Source organism: Corvus brachyrhynchos, unplaced genomic scaffold, assembly GCF_000691975.1.
Source record: "Corvus brachyrhynchos isolate BGI_N302 unplaced genomic scaffold, ASM69197v1 scaffold219, whole genome shotgun sequence".
NCBI lineage: Eukaryota > Metazoa > Chordata > Aves > Passeriformes > Corvidae > Corvus > Corvus brachyrhynchos.
In genome coordinates, this window is record NW_008240034.1 from 649,687 (window position 1) to 667,969 (window position 18,283).

The 18,283-nt window shown below is 43.5% G+C and overlaps 1 protein-coding gene across 1 annotated transcript in view; it reads left to right on the forward strand.

Annotated features, from left to right (window-relative positions):
- The first annotated feature begins 1,851 nt into the window (after positions 1-1,851).
- The window catches only part of CPAMD8 (C3 and PZP like, alpha-2-macroglobulin domain containing 8), a 50,104-nt gene continuing 33,672 nt past the window's right edge, over positions 1,852-18,283 (forward strand). Inside the window, 18 exon segments of the mRNA XM_017743884.1 lie at positions 1,852-1,998; positions 3,242-3,264; positions 4,195-4,360; positions 4,482-4,534; positions 5,012-5,029; positions 5,987-6,041; positions 6,174-6,287; positions 6,620-6,704; positions 6,982-7,090; positions 7,733-7,960; positions 8,101-8,271; positions 8,634-8,762; positions 10,948-11,137; positions 12,352-12,524; positions 12,618-12,767; positions 12,892-13,053; positions 15,028-15,170; positions 16,139-16,201. Coding sequence (XP_017599373.1) covers positions 4,499-4,534; positions 5,012-5,029; positions 5,987-6,041; positions 6,174-6,287; positions 6,620-6,704; positions 6,982-7,090; positions 7,733-7,960; positions 8,101-8,271; positions 8,634-8,762; positions 10,948-11,137; positions 12,352-12,524; positions 12,618-12,767; positions 12,892-13,053; positions 15,028-15,170; positions 16,139-16,201 — 1,826 coding nt within the window. The 5' untranslated portion in view covers positions 1,852-1,998; positions 3,242-3,264; positions 4,195-4,360; positions 4,482-4,498.

An 18,283-nucleotide genomic window follows, 5' to 3' on the forward strand; every position in this document is an offset into this window, starting at 1 on the left:
AGGTAGCGCTGGGCGCTCCCGAGCGGCGTGTGAAGATTTTTTTTGTGGGGAACATCAGCCGGGGAGAAAGTGCGGGGAAAGTTCTCTGACTTTTAGAAATTGAATCCGCAGCTCTTTTCCAGTGTGTTTAGGTTAATTTTGAGTAAGGTTTGCTTTGTTCTTTATCCCTGGCTTATTATAGCCCGTCAGCATCGTGAATAGCTGCATTAACTGAGTGCCATGGAGAACTTATTTTCACTTGCTTACTAGAAAATATTTCACGTCCTGCCAAGTTTTGGTGTAACCTGACAGAACTGTTAGTTAAGTGTGCTTAAAGGATCTGTCCAGTCCCTGTCAGGTTAACTCTTTGGTTGCCAAGTGAAATATTTAATTTTCAAATGCCACTTATTAAGTGATTTTAAATAGTTGCATCAAGGGACTGATACTTCAGAAAGAGTTTTAGCAATTCAGAACAATATGAGTACATGTGCTTCACATATGGCACCGCAGTGCTGGGCTTATGACAGTTTAAATCTGATCATTTCACCCTGAATGCAGCTGGTACTCTTTCTCCCTCTGCAGCTAGTTCAGCTCTCTCTCTTACCAAGGATTTGCAGGCTCGGTAGTAACTTTTTATTGTTATTTATTACCATTCTGATGAATTTGCAAACCTGGCAGCCATAAGGTTTTGAATCTGCAAGTACCCTGTGCAATTTAACTCAAATGCCACAGAGTTCTGAACTTCCTTTGGGGGTAATAGGATCTCCATGGCAATGAGGCCTGCTGAGAGAGAAACATGGGCTTGGAATTTGATAAAAGATTACTTGGGGGCTGTAAAACACCATCATCCTCATCCCAAAGTGATAATTAATCATGGACTAAAGCAACCTGGCTCATGGGGCTGTAGAAAGGCATGGGCTGAGAAATTTGGCTTGAAAAGGCATCTGAGGAATTGCCGCGTGTTAAAAAAAGTCCTTTGGGGTAGGAGATAAAACCCCAGAAAGGTGTGTCATGAAGAGAATATAAATGTGTTGCTTCCAGCCCAATGCATCAAAGAGCTCAGAGCCTGCAATGCTTTTAGCTGACAAGTTCATGGCACGGTGCCATTCACAGAGGAGTGGTGCAGATTCCATTCAGAAACTCTCGCATTGCAGCATCTACGGGAGGTCGTTTTGGGTGGCTTTAAAGCTCTCTGTGTGCCTTCTAAAATAATGCCTTTTGTAAACTGGCAGGATCTAATTGTTTGAACAAGAATGTGGTAGTAGAGCTGGGAATTCCAGCCCAGTTCTGTAGCTGCAGTTTCTGGGCTGCTTCTGTATAAACTGGAAGTTCAGGTGTGTTACATGCATTGAGTCTGACGTTTAGAAAGCTCCAAAAATCAGCTCTGAGTCCCTTCTCTTCTTCTATATGAAGCTGAACTATGAAAATGGAGCCATATGATTGAGTCAAAAATATCTAAGTTGTTTCAAAGAAAGCATTGGCTACAAAGCTCTAAGGAGGTTCAGGTACCTCCTTATTCCTTCACAAACTTCAGCTCTTTTATGGTTAGCTGGTAGTATGTTTAGTTTGTTACCTATAACAAATAAATGAATGTATTTATTACATAGATGCAATAAACACAGACATTACTGTTTTATTTAAATCCTAAGGATTTGTTAGGCACTTAGGCTCTGTTTGTTCATTTATACATTTATACATATTAGATACAGGCTTAGACTTCTGGTGGCCACAAATGTGACCATACAAGGGCAAATATGTCACAGAGAAGTTTGTTCTTTTCCTTTTGCCACACAAAAAGGGGCTCACAAATGAAGGTAACGCTCTCGTTGCTGTGTCTCAACTGACCACTTCCAATTGTGCTCCTCAGGGGTTATTTGATTGCAGCACCTTCTGTTTTCCGCTCTGGGGTGGAGGAAGCCATAAGTGTGACCATCTTCAACTCTGTCAAGGAGACAACTGTGCAGATCCAGCTGGTGGTCAAAGGAGAGACTGTGTCACGGAGCCACGGAACAGTCCTGGGTGAGCTCCTGTAGTTCTGAACTTGAGAACTGATTTACGAGTTGAGGTGCTGTGGGAGCACGTTGATATCTCCTAAAGAATTGCTTTAGGTGATAATGGAATCAAAGTAATATTTAATTGATTTGCTACTGCTGCACCCTCTCAGTCGATTGTGCTAATGTGGTTTTGATGTGTGTGATCTCAAACATGTAAGGCTGATAACTTTGGAACACCAAGACATACAGAGACCCTTGATAATTAATACTCTTAAGTTTTCTAGTGAATATACTTCCTTTTGGTCCCTGAATATTTATCAGTGGGGGACTGTATAAGGAGTAAGATAGAAGCTTTTTTTGAAGAAAAATATAAGATCTACATCATCATCAATTTCTTCTCTCCAAAATGAGTGCTGGGAATCTCCCCATCTTCAGGACTGAGTGTTGCTGAGAGAGGTGGTAATGTTTGTGTAGTTGGATAAGCCTTTAAAATCCAAGCCAGATACCTCTGTCCTGTGAGTAAAGATGTGTTTTGATTATGTCCAGCTTAATACTGAGGGAGTTTACAGAGGTGAAAGTGAAGTCCAGCAGCCCTGCTGTACCACTGTCAGTAGTGGTGGAAGCTGTAGTGTAGACAAGGCAATCAGGCTCTTTAATTCTCCAGTTTTAACCCTTCTGTGTGTTAAAAAGAGGAGGTCTATGAAAGCCATTCCCTTTCTTGAAACAGTTTGTCTCTGGTTGTGTCCTCCCCTTGTTGTCTTTGAAATGGGCTGACAATTGCAAAGCCATTCAAAGGGAGTGATGCTTACACATGTGGACAGCACATGCTCAAGAGAACTCCAAGGTATGGCTGTATCCAGAAATCAAAACAGATCCTAGGAGTGTTTGTTTTGAGAATTGTCTAAGTCCCAAAAGAGGCCAGGTCCTTTTTACAGCAAAACACTTCTGTAGGCACAGGCTGCCCTGTGCTGAAACCTCAGCCTTGGGGGTGCTCTTCAATCACAGAGCACTTTGCAGTTTACCTTGGGCAAAAATTGTAAATAAATGTGAACCAGGTTTGTTTTGGAGAACTCTGCTGGGTCTGGCTTGCTCACCATGCAGATTGTTTTACACAGAGCAGGAAAATTACTTCAGGTGGAATCATAACAAAGGGATACTGCAGGGAGCAGCTCTGGGGTGTGGGGTCTTCTTTCACTCAACTGCAAATGTCTAAAATCTTAGTGCCTTACCTTGAGAATAACTCTTTCTCTCTCTCTCTCATATTTTAGATAAAGGAACAATTAAACTGAAGGTGAGTGTCAATTATTTTAAGATGTTTCTGGTGAAAGTATAAGGGACTTTCCCTCAGCCACATCAAGCATGGCTCTCTGGCACAAATAAATGTCACATTCTGGGGCACACACTGAGGAGGACACAGCCTTCACCAGAGGAAGAGTGGAGAGTGAAAACAACAAAACTCAACCCATCGCAGCTCACCTGCCAGGCGCTTACACCACTGAAGAAAATCAGTGGCTCGTGGCTCAACGTAAAGTTCCAGGTTGGGGTTATTTGATAAGAATGGCAGTACAGAATGCTGTGTGAGTGAAGTGGGGTTATGACTTCAAATGTGGGCAGAATGGAGCTGGACTAGAAGAACAAGCCCTTAAAAGTGTTGGCTTTCTTAACTTAGGACTTCATTGGGCTTGTCATCCTTGGGATGTCAAAGGTGGATGGTGGAACAAAATATTCAGTTGTGATCTGGGCCTGGAATTGTGTTATCAGATTTTTTACTTTGTCGTTTTTAACCTGATATAATTTTAAATTCCTACTTCTCTGAGCAACTGGTTGAACATGCACATGCATGCACTTTTTGCTTTGGGGACTTTTTTGTGTTGGTTGTTGGGGTTTTTCCCTCTGTTGGCAGAGCTGTGGGTTGATTTCCCCATGTAACACACCCTCTGTACTGGAAGCTGCACATGTAGATCATGGATCAACCATCACTTTGCTTGAGAGAGAAAGGGCAGAAGAGGATTTCCTGCCATGGTTTCAACATGAATTTACCTCCTTTGAAGTTTATATATTGTAGAAAATCTAGTATGTTCTTCATTTTCTTTTCACTACTAACACAGATTAACACCAAAACACAGCAGGTGGCTCTTCTTGCCCACTTCAATGTCAATTATATTCCCCAAAAGCTCAAAGGTTTTTCAGTGTCTTCTTCACCTCCTGGTCTGTTTTCTAGGTGCCTTCAGGGCTTCGTGGACAAGCACATCTGAAAGTTTGGGGCAACAGGCACCTGGCAGAGGAAGGTTACATTTTCCACAACTACACCACAGTCACCATTGACAGCAAGGGCTCCTCAGTGTTCATCCAGACTGACAAACCTATCTACAAACCCAAGCAGAAAGGTAGAGTGACCTTGGACAATTTGCCAGTTGCTAGGGCTGCTTTCAAGGGTAGCTTAAGGATGAGCTCTTCTGTTCAGTCTCAGCTGTGGTGACTAATAAATTCCCTCTTTTCCTTTTTTAGTGTTGATAAATCTCTTTATGGTGACTTCTGACCTGAGGCCGGTCAACGACAGGGTAAAGAAAACTGTTTCCTTTCACACTGTGAAATATGATGGAATACTTGGTAGCCTGCATTTTATTCAAATGTACATTTATGCAGAAATAGAACTGGATTTTTAACCTATTTAGGCATAGCTTGTGACAGCTTGTTTTATTTGTAACTTAGCTTTTTTTCACTTGGTCACATTCCTACTGGAGGAGAATACAAACTTCTGCAGTGCTGGCAAGTAGGAGGCAGCTCTGCCAGAGCAGAGACAAGAATTTTTCAGAGACTTGCACTTTATTTAGGTAGTGCACAGATATGTAAATTATTATTTTTTCCAGTTAGGTGTCTGAATTAAATGTGCATTTCTCAGGTTACTCTTAGCAAAGAAGAGAGCTTTAAACTCTGGCACTTTGGGTCTCACACCTTGCTTATGTTGACTCAACAGTTCATCACAAAAAGCAGAAAAGTTGTTTCATAAAGCCTTTTATTTTTCTTTTTTCTTCCAGATTGAAGCTTATGTGGTGGTGAGTATCTGTGTGCCCATGTCCTGTAGAGGTTTGAAGGTTGTGTAGCCTTTAAAGGAACAAATTTGTGTTTTTCCAGCCCATTATGGCCATTCCCACCCCTAACCTGTGCAATTATCTCTATCCCTGTGTCTTTAACTGGTCTTTGTGTCTTGATTTTTTTATTGTCACCAGCAAAAATCCCTGTTTTCTACTTCAGGTTCAGAAATCCATTCACATTTTTCAGCCTGAGAAGAATTGGCTTGATTCACTGAGACTTATAACTGTGGCAGCCCCACTCCCTCTCCCTTCTTTTCGATGCCCAGCCACTCCTATCCTTCATCTGCTGGGCTGATAGAGCAGGGCCACCCTCATCTCTGCACCCAAACCTTGGGATAGTGGACAGTAGAAATTCATGCCAAGGGAAGGGTGCTCCTGCCTTCCTCCTTACGAGGTGAATGAGAGGTTCCTTCTGTGTTTAGTCTCATTTTTTCCTTTTTTTTTTTTTTTTTTTGTTTTTAACCACGTGTTTAGCTGCCAGAAAGCAGAAGGATTCACTCTTGTTTGCATTCAGCACAGATTTAATGCTGGCAAAACCAGCAGGATTCATTTCATCCGAGTTAGTCATCTAAAATTTGTCTTGCTGGTTGTACAGCTCCCTTTAGGAACAGAGAGAAAGTGTCTTCAGAGGTGAGTTCATCCCATCCAGGACAGGTGTCTTAAGGCAGGGAAAGATCTGCGGCTTGACAGCCTTTATTTGTATGCATTGCTTACACGAGCAGAGCTCTTAAATAATTCTAAAAAGCAAATACCCCTGGTAAAGTACCTTCAGGACATTTTTGACAGGTATTTGTTACATTTGAGCTGTTGGTGAAGTGTGTATGTTACAAGAGGGAGTTCTTTGTTGCAAACTGAGTTAAATCTATTCGTGATACTCATTTTCATTGCGATGTTTCTCATCCCTAAACCACCCTGCAGGATCCTCGGGGATCTCGGATGATAGAATGGAAAAACTTGAAGCCATTTTGTTGTGGTAAGTTCCAGATTATTTCTCCTTTTCCTCTGTGTACTGTGTTTTGCCTTTGCTTCTGCTGAGTTGTGTTCAGTAAGGCTTGGCAAGGGCTGGAGAGTGGCAGAGTTCACAGGGTGTTGCTTCCTTTTTCAGGCATTGTCAATATGACTTTCCCTCTGTCTGATCAGCCAGTGTTTGGAGAATGGCTCATCTTTGCTGAGATGCAGGGGCACACTTACAACAAATCCTTTGAAGTGCAGAAATACGGTGAGTCCTCCGTAACCCAGGTGCTTTCGGAAGAACAGAACACTGTGAAATGCTCTCCCTTGAGACGAAACACCTGAAGTAATGCATTTAAAATGCCATGAGGAAAAATTCTTTAGAGCCATGTACTTCAGGGATGCAGACACTGGTAACTGGGAGCTTTGCTAAGGTCACCTTGCCAAAGTTTGCTGCTGTTGTTGATTGATCCTCTGCTGGGTGCTGGTGTTACCCTCATTGGCCACAACCAGGGCCCTGTCAGAGCTGTGGGGGCTTCTCTATAACCCAGGCAAAGAGATCTGCTTGAAAAGATTCTGTTGTATTTCTTCTCATTGTAGTATTGCCCAAGTTTGAGCTGCTGATCGACCCCCCTCGCTACATTCGTGATCTTTCACTGTGTGAAAAAGGAACTGTCCATGCCAGGTAGGAATGTGTCCCAAACCAAGTGTCATTGCTGTGGATTGTAGTACAGTCACTGGAGCTTGGATCCCACCTGCTGCAGACTTTTCAGATGATTTCTAATCATCATCATCAGATGCTTTCTGATGTAAGAGCCTTCAAAAACTCTGTAAAAATAACAATGTGGAAAACTTCCTGTGATACTGTTTCCTAGAGGTGCAGGTAGTGTGGTAATTGTCTCTATACAACCACAAAAGCAGAAACCAGCTGGAAGTTATTAATCATCTTCTTTGCATTTCAGATACACTTTTGGAAAACCAGTGACAGGGAAGTTAATTGTCAATATGACTATAAATGGTGTGGGGTACTACAGACATGAAGTGGGACATCCTGTCCTCAAGACCACCCAGGTGAGGGAGACCATGCACTCACCTGTGATAAAATGCCTGATCTGTCTCCTTTAACATTAATCCCACAGCTCTGTTTTGTTGCTGATGGGAAATCAGAAAATAAAGGGGTAAATATTATAACCGGGGCCAGCATAATAAAAATGTTGCTTAATTTTCCATGGCAGGTTTATGATTTTAGATATTAGGAAGAGGCTCTGTTCCCAGAGCGTGGTGGGGCACTGAAGAGCGTTTGGACAGCGCTCTCAGGGATGCCCAGGCTGGGGTTGTTGGGGTGTCTGTGCAGGGCCAGGGGCTGCACTGATGATCCCTGAGGGTCCCTCCCTGCTCAGGATATTCTGGGATTTGGTGGGATAAGAATTTGTTGGCATGGTATTAATCTGTCTTTAGAGCATATGGGGCTGAGGAGAGCAGGAGACTGAGGGACTGTGACAGAGTTAGTCCAGACCATGGGTAAGGGAGGAAAATGAAATTAACTTCCTTCCTCCCTCCCTTCCTTCCTTCCCCCATTAATTCCCTCCAATCTTAATCCTTCCAAAACACTGCTGCAAACTCCTATCACATGCCTGTGCTTTAGATTTGGCTTCTAGGCCCTGTCTGGGTGTGAAATGAGAGCTTCCCTTTCTGTTGCCCCACACACCCCAGATCGATGGCTCTGCTGTGTTCGATGTGTGTGTCAGAGACATGATGCCAGCGGATGTCCCCGAGCACTTCCGAGGCACAGTCAACATCTGGGCCACGGTGATCAGCTCTGATGGCAGCAAGCAGGTGACCTTTGATGACTCCACACCTGTCCAGAAACAGCTGATTGATATCAAGTACTCCAAGGACACCCGAAAGCAGTTCAAACCGGGGCTGCCTTACAAAGGGAAGGTGAGATTAAAAGTAGAGCCACGGATGTGTGGCTAATTTAAAGTTGTACTCACTTGATCCCAGCGATTTTCCCCACCTGTCGTTGAGTGGAATGGCTGATAATTTAAAACCCATTGTTCTATAAATGCCCCACTGTGCAGGTAGAAGTCACTTACCCTGATGGAAGTCCAGCTGACAGAGTCACCATCCGAATTAAAGCTGAGCTCACACCAAAGGACAACGTTTACACGAGTGAACTGGTCTCAAGGAATGGCCTGGTGGAGTTTGAAATCCCCTCCATCCCCACAGCTGCCCAATATGTCTGGCTGGAGGTGGGTAAAAGCTCTTTATAGGATTAGCAGGCTTTAATGTAACTAATCTTGTCAAACCTGCACTTTATAAATCAGTGCTACAAACAGGAAATCAGTGCCTTTTAGCTTCAGCTTCTGGATTTCAACACAGTAAACACTGGCTTGTTTCGTGCTGCCAGGAGGACTGATGTTGATAACCACCATTAAAAGATGCTTCTTCAAATATAGCTTAATATGGTAGCAGGGGCCCAATATTTGGGGAGTAAAGATGTCAAGAGATGAAAGCTGGAAGGTATAAAATGGGAGAAGGGAATAGAGATTAGGGAAGAACAAAATGGGTTTTCTATGCATAACATTCAGATGTAATTTTTTTTTTTTTTAAGACCAAAGTGACAGCAATTGATGGGAAACCCTCTGGGGATCAATATCTACCCAACTACTTGTCCATCAGCAGCTGGTACTCGCCCAGCAAATGTCACATCCAGCTCCAGGCACCAGATAAACCTTTCCAGGTATGCTGGCTTCACATTCCATCATGGCAACAACTGCATTGCTTGGCTTAAAGTACTTTGTTCTAATTAAATATTTCTGGACATTCCTGATGCTGGGATCCTGAACTGTTATTGTTTCCACCACAAAGGGTGAAGGAGCTGCACTTCAGCCACCAAATAATTGTTGAATGTGGGCTACACTCGGTGCTAAGCAAAGCACCCTTGGTGCTGCTCTGTGCAGCACCTCATTTCCAGTCCTTGCTGCTCAGAGAGGGGTGGGTGTAGGCATGGAAAACATTTCAGTTTTCCATGTTTGAATGTGCTTTCTGTGCACCTCCAGCAACACTCAGACATGGATTGTTTGCTGAAAATGAGTGGAAGTGATGTTAGTGGGAGTGGCTGAATTACTAAAGATCAAAATTAAGGCTGTGCAGTCTCACTGGAACTTCCAGTTTAAATCTCCAGTGGATCTGATCAATCTTCCAGTTATTGAACTGTGAACATGATTGCCTTGGCTTCTTTGGTAGTTTTTGTAGGAGTCTCTCTATAAATGTAATCCTGCCCTATAAAAGTTGTTGTGATTTCTCTCCTAAAGCAAAGATCTGATTTAATCATGATTTCTGTTGCTTAATACTTTCTGAGAGTTGCTGAGGGTTTCTTCTTACCCAAGATGATGTTCTGAGGGTCTGCATATTGCTCTGTGGGAAAAAAAAGTGGGTTTTGGCAAAAAACACACTGAGATTTGTTATCAGCAGGTCCATCAGGTTGGTTTCAGACTCTTTGTATCTGAATAAGAGCATTTTTTTTTATCATTGCATTTCATGAAAGTTTAATGGCTAATTAATCTTTTACAAGTTTCCTGAGGTATGGAAAGGGGATTATACACTGCTAATCTGAACACATTGTTCTTATTATAACCTGATTAGAACTAATTCTTCTGTGGGAAAGCTTGGAGCTGGATGCCCAGCTGATGTGGGAACTGTTTCCGTGCATTGCCAGCTCTTACTGGGTGTTCCAATTAGCTACATTCATTTTTTAATGAATTGTTTCATCATTTGCACTGGGGAATTCTTAATACTTCAAATATTTAATGTCACGAGGCACCTCTTGGACTCTGTGGCATTCTCACTGTATTTAACCATTAGCAGCTCCTTGTATTCCAGTTGTGCCCTTTAGGTTTGTGCCACGTGTACATTCTGCAGGGAGAACACTTGGTGCTGAAGGAAGAGCTTTTTCAAAAGATTTCTTGGGGATTTTCTATCCAGCCTGAACGGTTTTATTTGGGAATTGCTCTGCTTTAAATGGCAGGAGGGTGAGGAGGGGAAGGTGCTGAAGAAATCCTACTGAACGCAAGCGTCAGCTGCTCCTCAGATCCCAGAAGGAAGGAGTTTGTGTTCCTAGGAAAGTCTGCTGCTGCACAGAGTGATTATTGCTCAGCCAGACACGACCAGTGCTAATCCCATGACTGATGTCTGTTCTGTTGGGATTGGTGGGATTTGTGGGATTTTGTCTTGGGGGTGTTCAGTACTTGGTGAGCCCCTCTGGGTGCAGGGCTTCAGTACCCAGGTGTGCTGCTCTGGAGCCTATTGCAGGCATCAGATGAGTTTATCCAGACAAAAAAGAAACTTTCTTCTCATTTATTTGTGTGTTTGACACCTCCCTGAGTGCCAGACTTACAAATTGTTATCAAGACTTTGTGTAATTTGAAAGCATTTTCCCTCGGATCTCTTCCCAGTCATTTCATGGTTATGTTTGAATTGGAATTTGCCACGTGAATGTAATCACAATTAAACTGCAAAGATTATCAAACACACATCTCTTCCCACCCCCAACCTACCTCTTTCCTTTTTTGGGCTGGGCTACTGAAGGGGTGTCTAAAATTCAACCAATTCTGACAGCTGCTCTGTGCCAAAAGGCTTAACTTTCAGGATTCCAGAGATTCCTTTATTGTTTCATTAATGCATACAACCCCCAGCTCATTCTCCTGTAGATTTGCAGCGAGCGGAGAGCTGAACACTGGCCCCTTTTTCTTGTGGAGAAATTCCCTGAGAGCAGTGCTAATGTAATAATACACTTTCCAACACACACATTTGTTAGGAGAGGGCTCACACCTCCTGTGGCCTGGAACCCAAACAGGTTTCTGTGCTTTATCAACCAAAAGCGTTGTAACAGAGCAGATCTCTGGCTTTTCTGTCCCTGGCTGCAGGTGGGAGAGGAGGCCTGGATTGCAGTGAAGTCCACGTGTCCTTGCAACTTCACTCTCCATTATGAAGTGGCATCACGAGGGAACATTGTCCTGTCAGGGCTGCAGCCCAGCAATGTCACCCAGCAGAGGAGCAAAAGAGCCACCACACCCTTTGAGAAGAACATTGACCTCACACGTTTCCCAGGAACAGGTAGCCAGCACCAGAAATGCAACTCACCCTCATTTTCAGGGAAAAACAACCTTTCCACAACCTTTGTTTTTAATGTGATGCTCCTCAAAGGATATAGATAATTTTGTGCAAGAAAGACAGTGAAATCCATAAATCCATTGCCCTCATAGCCATGTAAAAAAAAATATCCCTTTTGGAGAACTCTTGGAAAATTTTCTTTGGTCTTTCTGCAGTCTTTCTCAGTTGAGAAAACTCCAATATTTGCTTGGAGTGGAGTGGCAGGGAAGTGCATGGCAGGGCTGGGGCAGTTGGTTAAATTGGTTGAGCTGAAATTGAGAAGAGGACATGAGATAGAAAGAAAAAATTAAATGGACTGATAACATGGATCAGGATAAAGGAGATCACACAGTCCACAGGGGGAAGGGAAATTAAATGTGGACTCCTGGTTTGTACAAGAAATAACAGAAAGATACAAATCTGGTGAATCCGGGGAAGAGGGGGGTAAAGAATGGTGGGATTGGAAAGCTGGATATAACAGCTGCCAGAGGAAAAGTCTGGCTGTCCCAGTAACCAGTTTGGGAGTTGGGGAAAGAGGAACAGGAACCTCCCTCCATGTACCCACCGAGCTTCTGGCAATCAGTAACCCCGGATTTGTGAGGACCTTCTGCACTGAAGGTTTGTTCTGAGCTGTTGCATTTGCAGTTTGCTCAGAGGCTTTGTGGTTTTTCTGTCACTGGAAGAGTTCAAGGCCAGGCTGGGTGGGACTTCGGGCAACCTGGTCTGGTAAAAGACATCCTTGTCCACAGCAGGAGACCTTTAAAGGTCCCTTCTAACCTAAACCATTCTGTGATTCTATAAACTGCATAATCCTCTTTCAAACTCATTCCTTTTCTCTCATCACCATTTTCCAGCAATAGATAACATGTTTATTTTCAATGGCTTGATAACTTAATTGTGCATTTCCTTGTTTTTTATGGCTGGAAAAGCACTGAGTAGTCTTTAAAAAAAATTCCCTACCACCTTCTCCATGCTGCTCATTAAGTTATGAGTGCTAATTACCTATCACAAAGATGACAAAAAGGGAAAAGATTCTGAACTCAAGAAGGTGTGCAACAGGAACAAGGGAAGAATGCAAGCCCTGGCTGGAAAGTTCTGTGCCTGACAGCATTAGGATGGGGCAGGAAGGGAGTGACTGGGATAAATAAAGCTGTTTTTCTCCACAATTCCTGTTTCAGCACCCCCCAGCACGCCTGCAGCAGAGGTTGAGGTGTGTGTGACCTTCCTGAGGTTCTCAGTCGTTCACTCCATGGCTCCCTTGGGCCGGCTCCTTGTGTACTACGTCAGGGAGAACGGAGAGGGGGTCACAGACAGCCTGCAGTTCACTGTCAACTCCTCCTTTGAGAACCAGGTAGGGGCTCTGTAGTGGGGAGGAAGGGCTGGTGTCTCATTACTCTTTGTTTTTTGGGATTATAACGGGATTTAACGGGATTTTCCTTCCCAGGTTGCCGTGGCGCTCTCGGCCAACGAGACCAGGCCCGGTGACGTTGTGAACATCAAGGTCAGAGCTGCCAAATCGAGCTGTGTCTGCATTGCCACTGTGGATAAGAGTGTCTACCTGCTCAAGACAGGCTTCCAGCTGACAGCCAGTCAGGTAGAAGGAGCTTTAAGCACTGGTGTCCTTTTCTCACTCCTGTGACCCTGATCCACGTTGAGTAAGCAGCTTTTTGGGTTTCCAAAAATCCCCAAAGACAGCAGCCTCTGCCCTTTCCCTGCAGGTGTTCCAAGAGCTTGCAGAGTATGATGTATCTGATGCTTTTGGGGCTCCAAAGGAAGAAGGGCACTTCTGGTGGCCAGGCATGTCCTCACGCAGACGCCGCAGGTCTTCTGTCTTTCCCTGGCACTGGGACATCACCAAGGACGCTCGCTTCGCCTTTACAGTAGGAAGAATCAGCCTCCCTTCTCTCTGCAGTGTCTCTTTTTTGCTTTCATGTTTGCAGGGTGATTTTCAGCTCCATAGGCCAGAGGTCTTCCCCACATCAGAGCTGTTTTTCTGGGGGGATAGGATGAAAAGCAATTTTTGAGAACATAGTACACTGTTCTAGCAAGGGTATTTGAGAAATATGGTTTGATTTTGGCCAATCTTGGGAGGGCCAGTTGTCCTGCTGGGTGGAGGAATTCATGCTGATGCTCTGGAGAACCAGGGACCAGAAGGTTCCTCCAGGCATGGGTGAGCTTGCAGATCTCTTCTGCAGCTGCTCCAGCAGGGAAGGAAGGTGGAATGTGAGTCTTTCCTTGCAGCCTTTTGGACTGTCCTTTGGAAATCATTTCCATTTCTTTCCTGCCCTGGTTCTCTCAGCTTCTGTTGCCATCTGCATGAAAGATCTTTATATCCTTGATCAGGTTACTACTTAAATGCTATATATTTATAGTTACTTGGTGTGTTTCCATAGTTAAACCTGGCCAGATTTTAAAAATCTCATTTCCCTTGATCTTTGCTGTGTATCTGAATCAATTTTCAAGTTGAGCATTTAAAACAAGTTGGGTTTTTAAAATGTACTCATGAACTAATTCATTTTTTCATCGCTTTACACATTAACAGTGCAGTCTTTTAAGCTGAAAAAGAGCCATTTGTAGCTTTTAAGACATGCTACTATTTCCATGAGCTTTTTGCTTTCTTTTTGTTTAAAATGGGTGTTACCTCATCTGTTTGAGAAGTTCTGCTTGTTTGCCTCTTCCTTCCCTTCCTGCAGTTGCACAGCAGAGTCCATCCACCCTTTCAGGCTCTGCTCACACCCCACTTCTTTGCCTTCTGTACCACTGCAGGGTGTAGCCTCTGTTCCCTGAGACAAGGAGATGCAGCATGAAAGGCTGAGCTGTAACTGTTTGATATTCTTTACATCATCTTGTCCTACTTGTTCCTCTGAAATGCAGGCTGGCCTTGAGAGCCAGAGCACAGCTCTGATGTTTGATGTTCTTTCCCTCTTTAATCCACATAACTGCTGATACTGATGGTCCTTGCTTCCCACAGCTCCCCCACCTCTTCGTTCTTTGTCCTTCCTGTGATTTTAGCTAAATTGTTTTATTGTGTTGCCTTAAACCCCAGAGGCTTTCACACATTCCCCCAATGCCTCGATCTCTTAATCACAAACCCTAAATCTTCGTTTCTGCCCACTGCTGCAGGAGCCACTGCTGCTTCTCCCCCTGGGGTCTCAGGGGGTTTTTGTTCTGATGCTGCTTTTTTTTTTTCCTGAGAGCTGTAAACTCTGGGGAAAAGGTTCATTTTTGGGGAGCTGGTGTGGATACAGGGGCTGCACACCTGGTGGGCAAGAGCTGGGGGTGTGTGCAGAGAACAAAGCTCATTCTCCAGTGGTGCCTGGGAGCTGCTGTCTCTTATGAATAAGAGCATTTAGGGGACAGAGCTGGCAGCTTCCTTAGGAGCTCTGTGCTTTCCCTGTGTGGACAGTTTTCATTTTGCTTGGCATCCCTGGCAGTGCAGAACTGGTGATGCCTGATGAGAGAGCTGCCTGCAGCAGAGCACACTGGAAACTTTGAGGAAGGGTAAAAAGCTGTAATGTTGTATTCTAGGGGAAAAATACGTGTAATGATTTTTTACCTGACACACTTGCCCAGTAATGTTAGATACTGATTTAAATGCATTTTCCATCAGACAAGAGCTTTCCCATAAATCTTCTGCCCATGCATTTTCACATTAACGTCATTTTTATACAAAGCTTTAAAAAATCCCCAAGATTCAATTGAGATTTACCCCGTAAATGTTGAAATACGATTGAGGGATCCTATTAAAAAAAAAAAAATCAGTGCACATTTAATTATTTTTATTTAATTCTTTTTATTTACTTCTTTTTCTCCTTGCTGGTTTTTGTTTTGTGGTCTTGATTTTTATTGTCTAGGAAACTGGCTTGGTGGTAATGACTGACATAGTCAGCCTGAACCACAGGCAGAATGGAGGGATGTACACAGATGAGGCTGTCCCAGCCTTCCAGCCACACACTGGGACCTTGGTGGCCACAGTGCATTCCAAAATAGCACCAAGGTAACATTTGGTGTTTAATATCTGTTGTCTGTGATGCTCCTAGTTGGTTTTTTTCTCTATTCTCAGCTGTTTTCCACCTCCATGCCCCCAGGTTTAGACAAGGCAGTGGTGGGGAAATCCTTCCGGTGGCTTGGTAGATGTAAAAAAAATCTATTGACACTGCTTTGTTAAATTTAATTTCATTCTGGAAAAATGGCATATGCAAAGAGTCTTAAGTTATCATTTTGAAGAATATTTCTTTGCAATTTGCTGTGAATTTCTTGCAATATTTGCAAGCTACAGCTGTTTTTGCAGAGTCCCTCATTGCTCATGATTTGGACCATTCAGCTAGTGTCAAAATCAATGAAATGAGGGTCTGCGTGAAGAAAAGGTTGGGAAGTACTACAAGTGATGCTGCACCTGAGGATGGGCCTTCCCTCTGCATCCTGAACCCCCTGGAAACCTCTCTCAGCAGAAGTAGTTTTGGGGTTAGTTAAGAAATAGATAATGAAGCATCACAGGCATAGAAAAGCTGACTTAAATTATTAAAATATTAGAAATCAAGACAATTCAAAGTGAAGGGTTGGAGAAGGATGTAGAGTAGGGGTTGTAGTAACTGCTGTGGGAAGTCACGTGTTGTGTGCATTCCCCTGGATTCCGTTTGGTGAAAGAATTTGGATCACAAACCAGTTTTTTTTTTTTTTTTAGATAACCTTTGAAACTAGCAGAAATAATGTAGTCTTACTTGTACTATTTTCTTAGATTCTTATTTCTGTCTGCAGAGTGTGTGCGCACACAAAGGGATTGCTTCAAAAGGCCGTGTAATTTGTGTTATGAGTGATCACCCATTCACTCCTTAATGAGTCTGTACCAGCCAGAGGTTTGGTTATGTGAGCCACAGTCAGGTGATAACTCTGATTTACCAGTGACTGTTGAAAATATCTTACTAAAAGGATTCATTTGCAAGGATTTATTTCTTGTTCTAGCAGAGCAGAGAAGAGGAAAAGAACCTTCTTCCCCGAGACGTGGATTTGGCACTGCCTCAACGTCAGGTATTGACATTAATTATATCCAGAGGGTTGTACTCTCTTCAGCTACAGAAAACAAAGCTCTTTAAAATCTACTGAGTTACACTGGCATTTTCTGATTTTTTTTTTAATTTTTAAATTGGTTTTTTGCCCCTATTGTTGTTGTTTTTCTTTATTACCTCTTTAATCTTTGCAACATTTCCTCTGCTCTTGAAGTGTGTTCACTTGCTTCAAGCTGAACCTGCCAGGTGTGTCTACGTTGATTCTCTGCTTTTCAAATTTCAGATCCCTTCTTTCTCTGTCATCTCCTGCAAGAACATCTCCCCCAGACCTCAATTTGCTGCCTCATAAATTGTGGTTTCCTCTGGGTACAGCTGGAACTAAAAAAAAATTACTAAAGAGATAACTAATCCCTCCCACAACAGCACATCTAGGATAGTTTGAAGCAATTATTAAAAGGCTTCTCCAGGTTTGCAAGTAAACTTCATTCTTAATAAATGATTATAAATTAAATTTGACAGGAACTTGGAGCAAGTGTATTCAAATCTGTTCAATTGAGCATGAAATATGCTTTGTAGAAATACACAAAGAATTCCAGAAGTGCCCGTTTGGGCCTCAGCAAGCTGGGGCAGTTAATTATAAGTGGGAGAGTGTGGAATAAAAAGTTGCAGATTGCATTTTCTCCACTTCATTTCATTAGAAACAACTGAGTTGGAGCATTCCTTAATTTCCACTCTCTTGAACAGGAAGAATTTATTTTTTTTCTTCTACCATTTATAATTATAAAATAAAAGCCTCAAAAAAAAAAAAAGAAACAAAAGCCTAATGTCAACTTCCCAAACCAATTCTAAAAATTCCTAGAGCCTGGCTGGAGGGTCTAATGGCTGGAAATGAGTGTGTACTTTGGCCCCCTGCCCAGAAGAGTAAGTGCCCTCTTGTGTGAAAATAATGTTAATGCTGGTTATGGGCTGAAATCCCAGTGGAAAGAACATCAGCTGCAACAAATTGTCCGGTTAAACAGGCTGGAATGTTGCCAGTCCTGGAGCCAGGACACCCTTCTGCCTGTTCCTCAGGCTGAACATTAGTGCAGGTATCAGCTGCATTACTCCAGTCAGGGTGGGGACCTAAGTATTAGGGAACCAGTCTGCTTAAAAGGAGTTAAAATAATTTTAACCTTTAAAAAGGTTTAGATTAGGTATTGGGAAGGAATTGTTCCCTGGGAGGGTGGGCAGGCCCTGGCACAGGGTGCCCAGAGCAGCTGGGGCTGCCCCTGGATCCCTGGCAGTGCCCAAGGCCAGGCTGGACAGAGTTTGGAGCAGCCTGGGACAGTGGAAGATGTCCCTGCCCGTGGCAGGGGCGGGATGGGATGAGATTTAAGGTGTCTTCCAAGTCAAACCATTCCACATTTCTATGTATTTCCCAAGGGTTTTCCCTCTGGAATTTGAGCTGGGGGAACCACATTCACTGGCCAGTGCCTGGAGTCTGACTGAACTCAAAAAAGGCACAGTGATCTCCACTTTTTATTGATTTAATCCTTTCCCCTCTGTGATACAAGCACACGGATCAGCCCCTGATGAGCTGCCTGGCTCCTGACAGGCACAAGGGCTTCAGGCTCACTGAGGATTGCAAACGGTTGATTTAGAGGAGCAAAGCAAAGGTGCTTCACTGGTGCCTCAAGTGTGAACAACTTCCATGTGAAAAGCAGTGGAAGTGCAGCTTTTGGGTGTGCTCTGGGTGTGCATCAGGCACCTCTGCAGATGAGGACAGTGTGTCGTGCTGGACACTTGCAGAGCTTCTTCTGAAGACCTTCCATTCTCATTTTCCATGCCCCCAAAAGCTTACAGAGCTGGCAGCATGTGTGTCAAGCTCTGGGCAATAAATAAGAACTTGAGAGAAAACAACCTTAGGGTGTACTCACAACTGCACCAATCACCCTGCCAGCTGAGCCATGAAATAGCTTTTGTTCTTGTGTTAGAGGAAATGTTTTCTGTTCCAGGCAGGGCCAAAGCTGCTTAGCAAAGTCTGAAGAACATAACTGAATTTCCATTATTATAAAACATGGAAGAGGATACCAGGTTTATATCAGTATGTTGTGGTATGCACAGG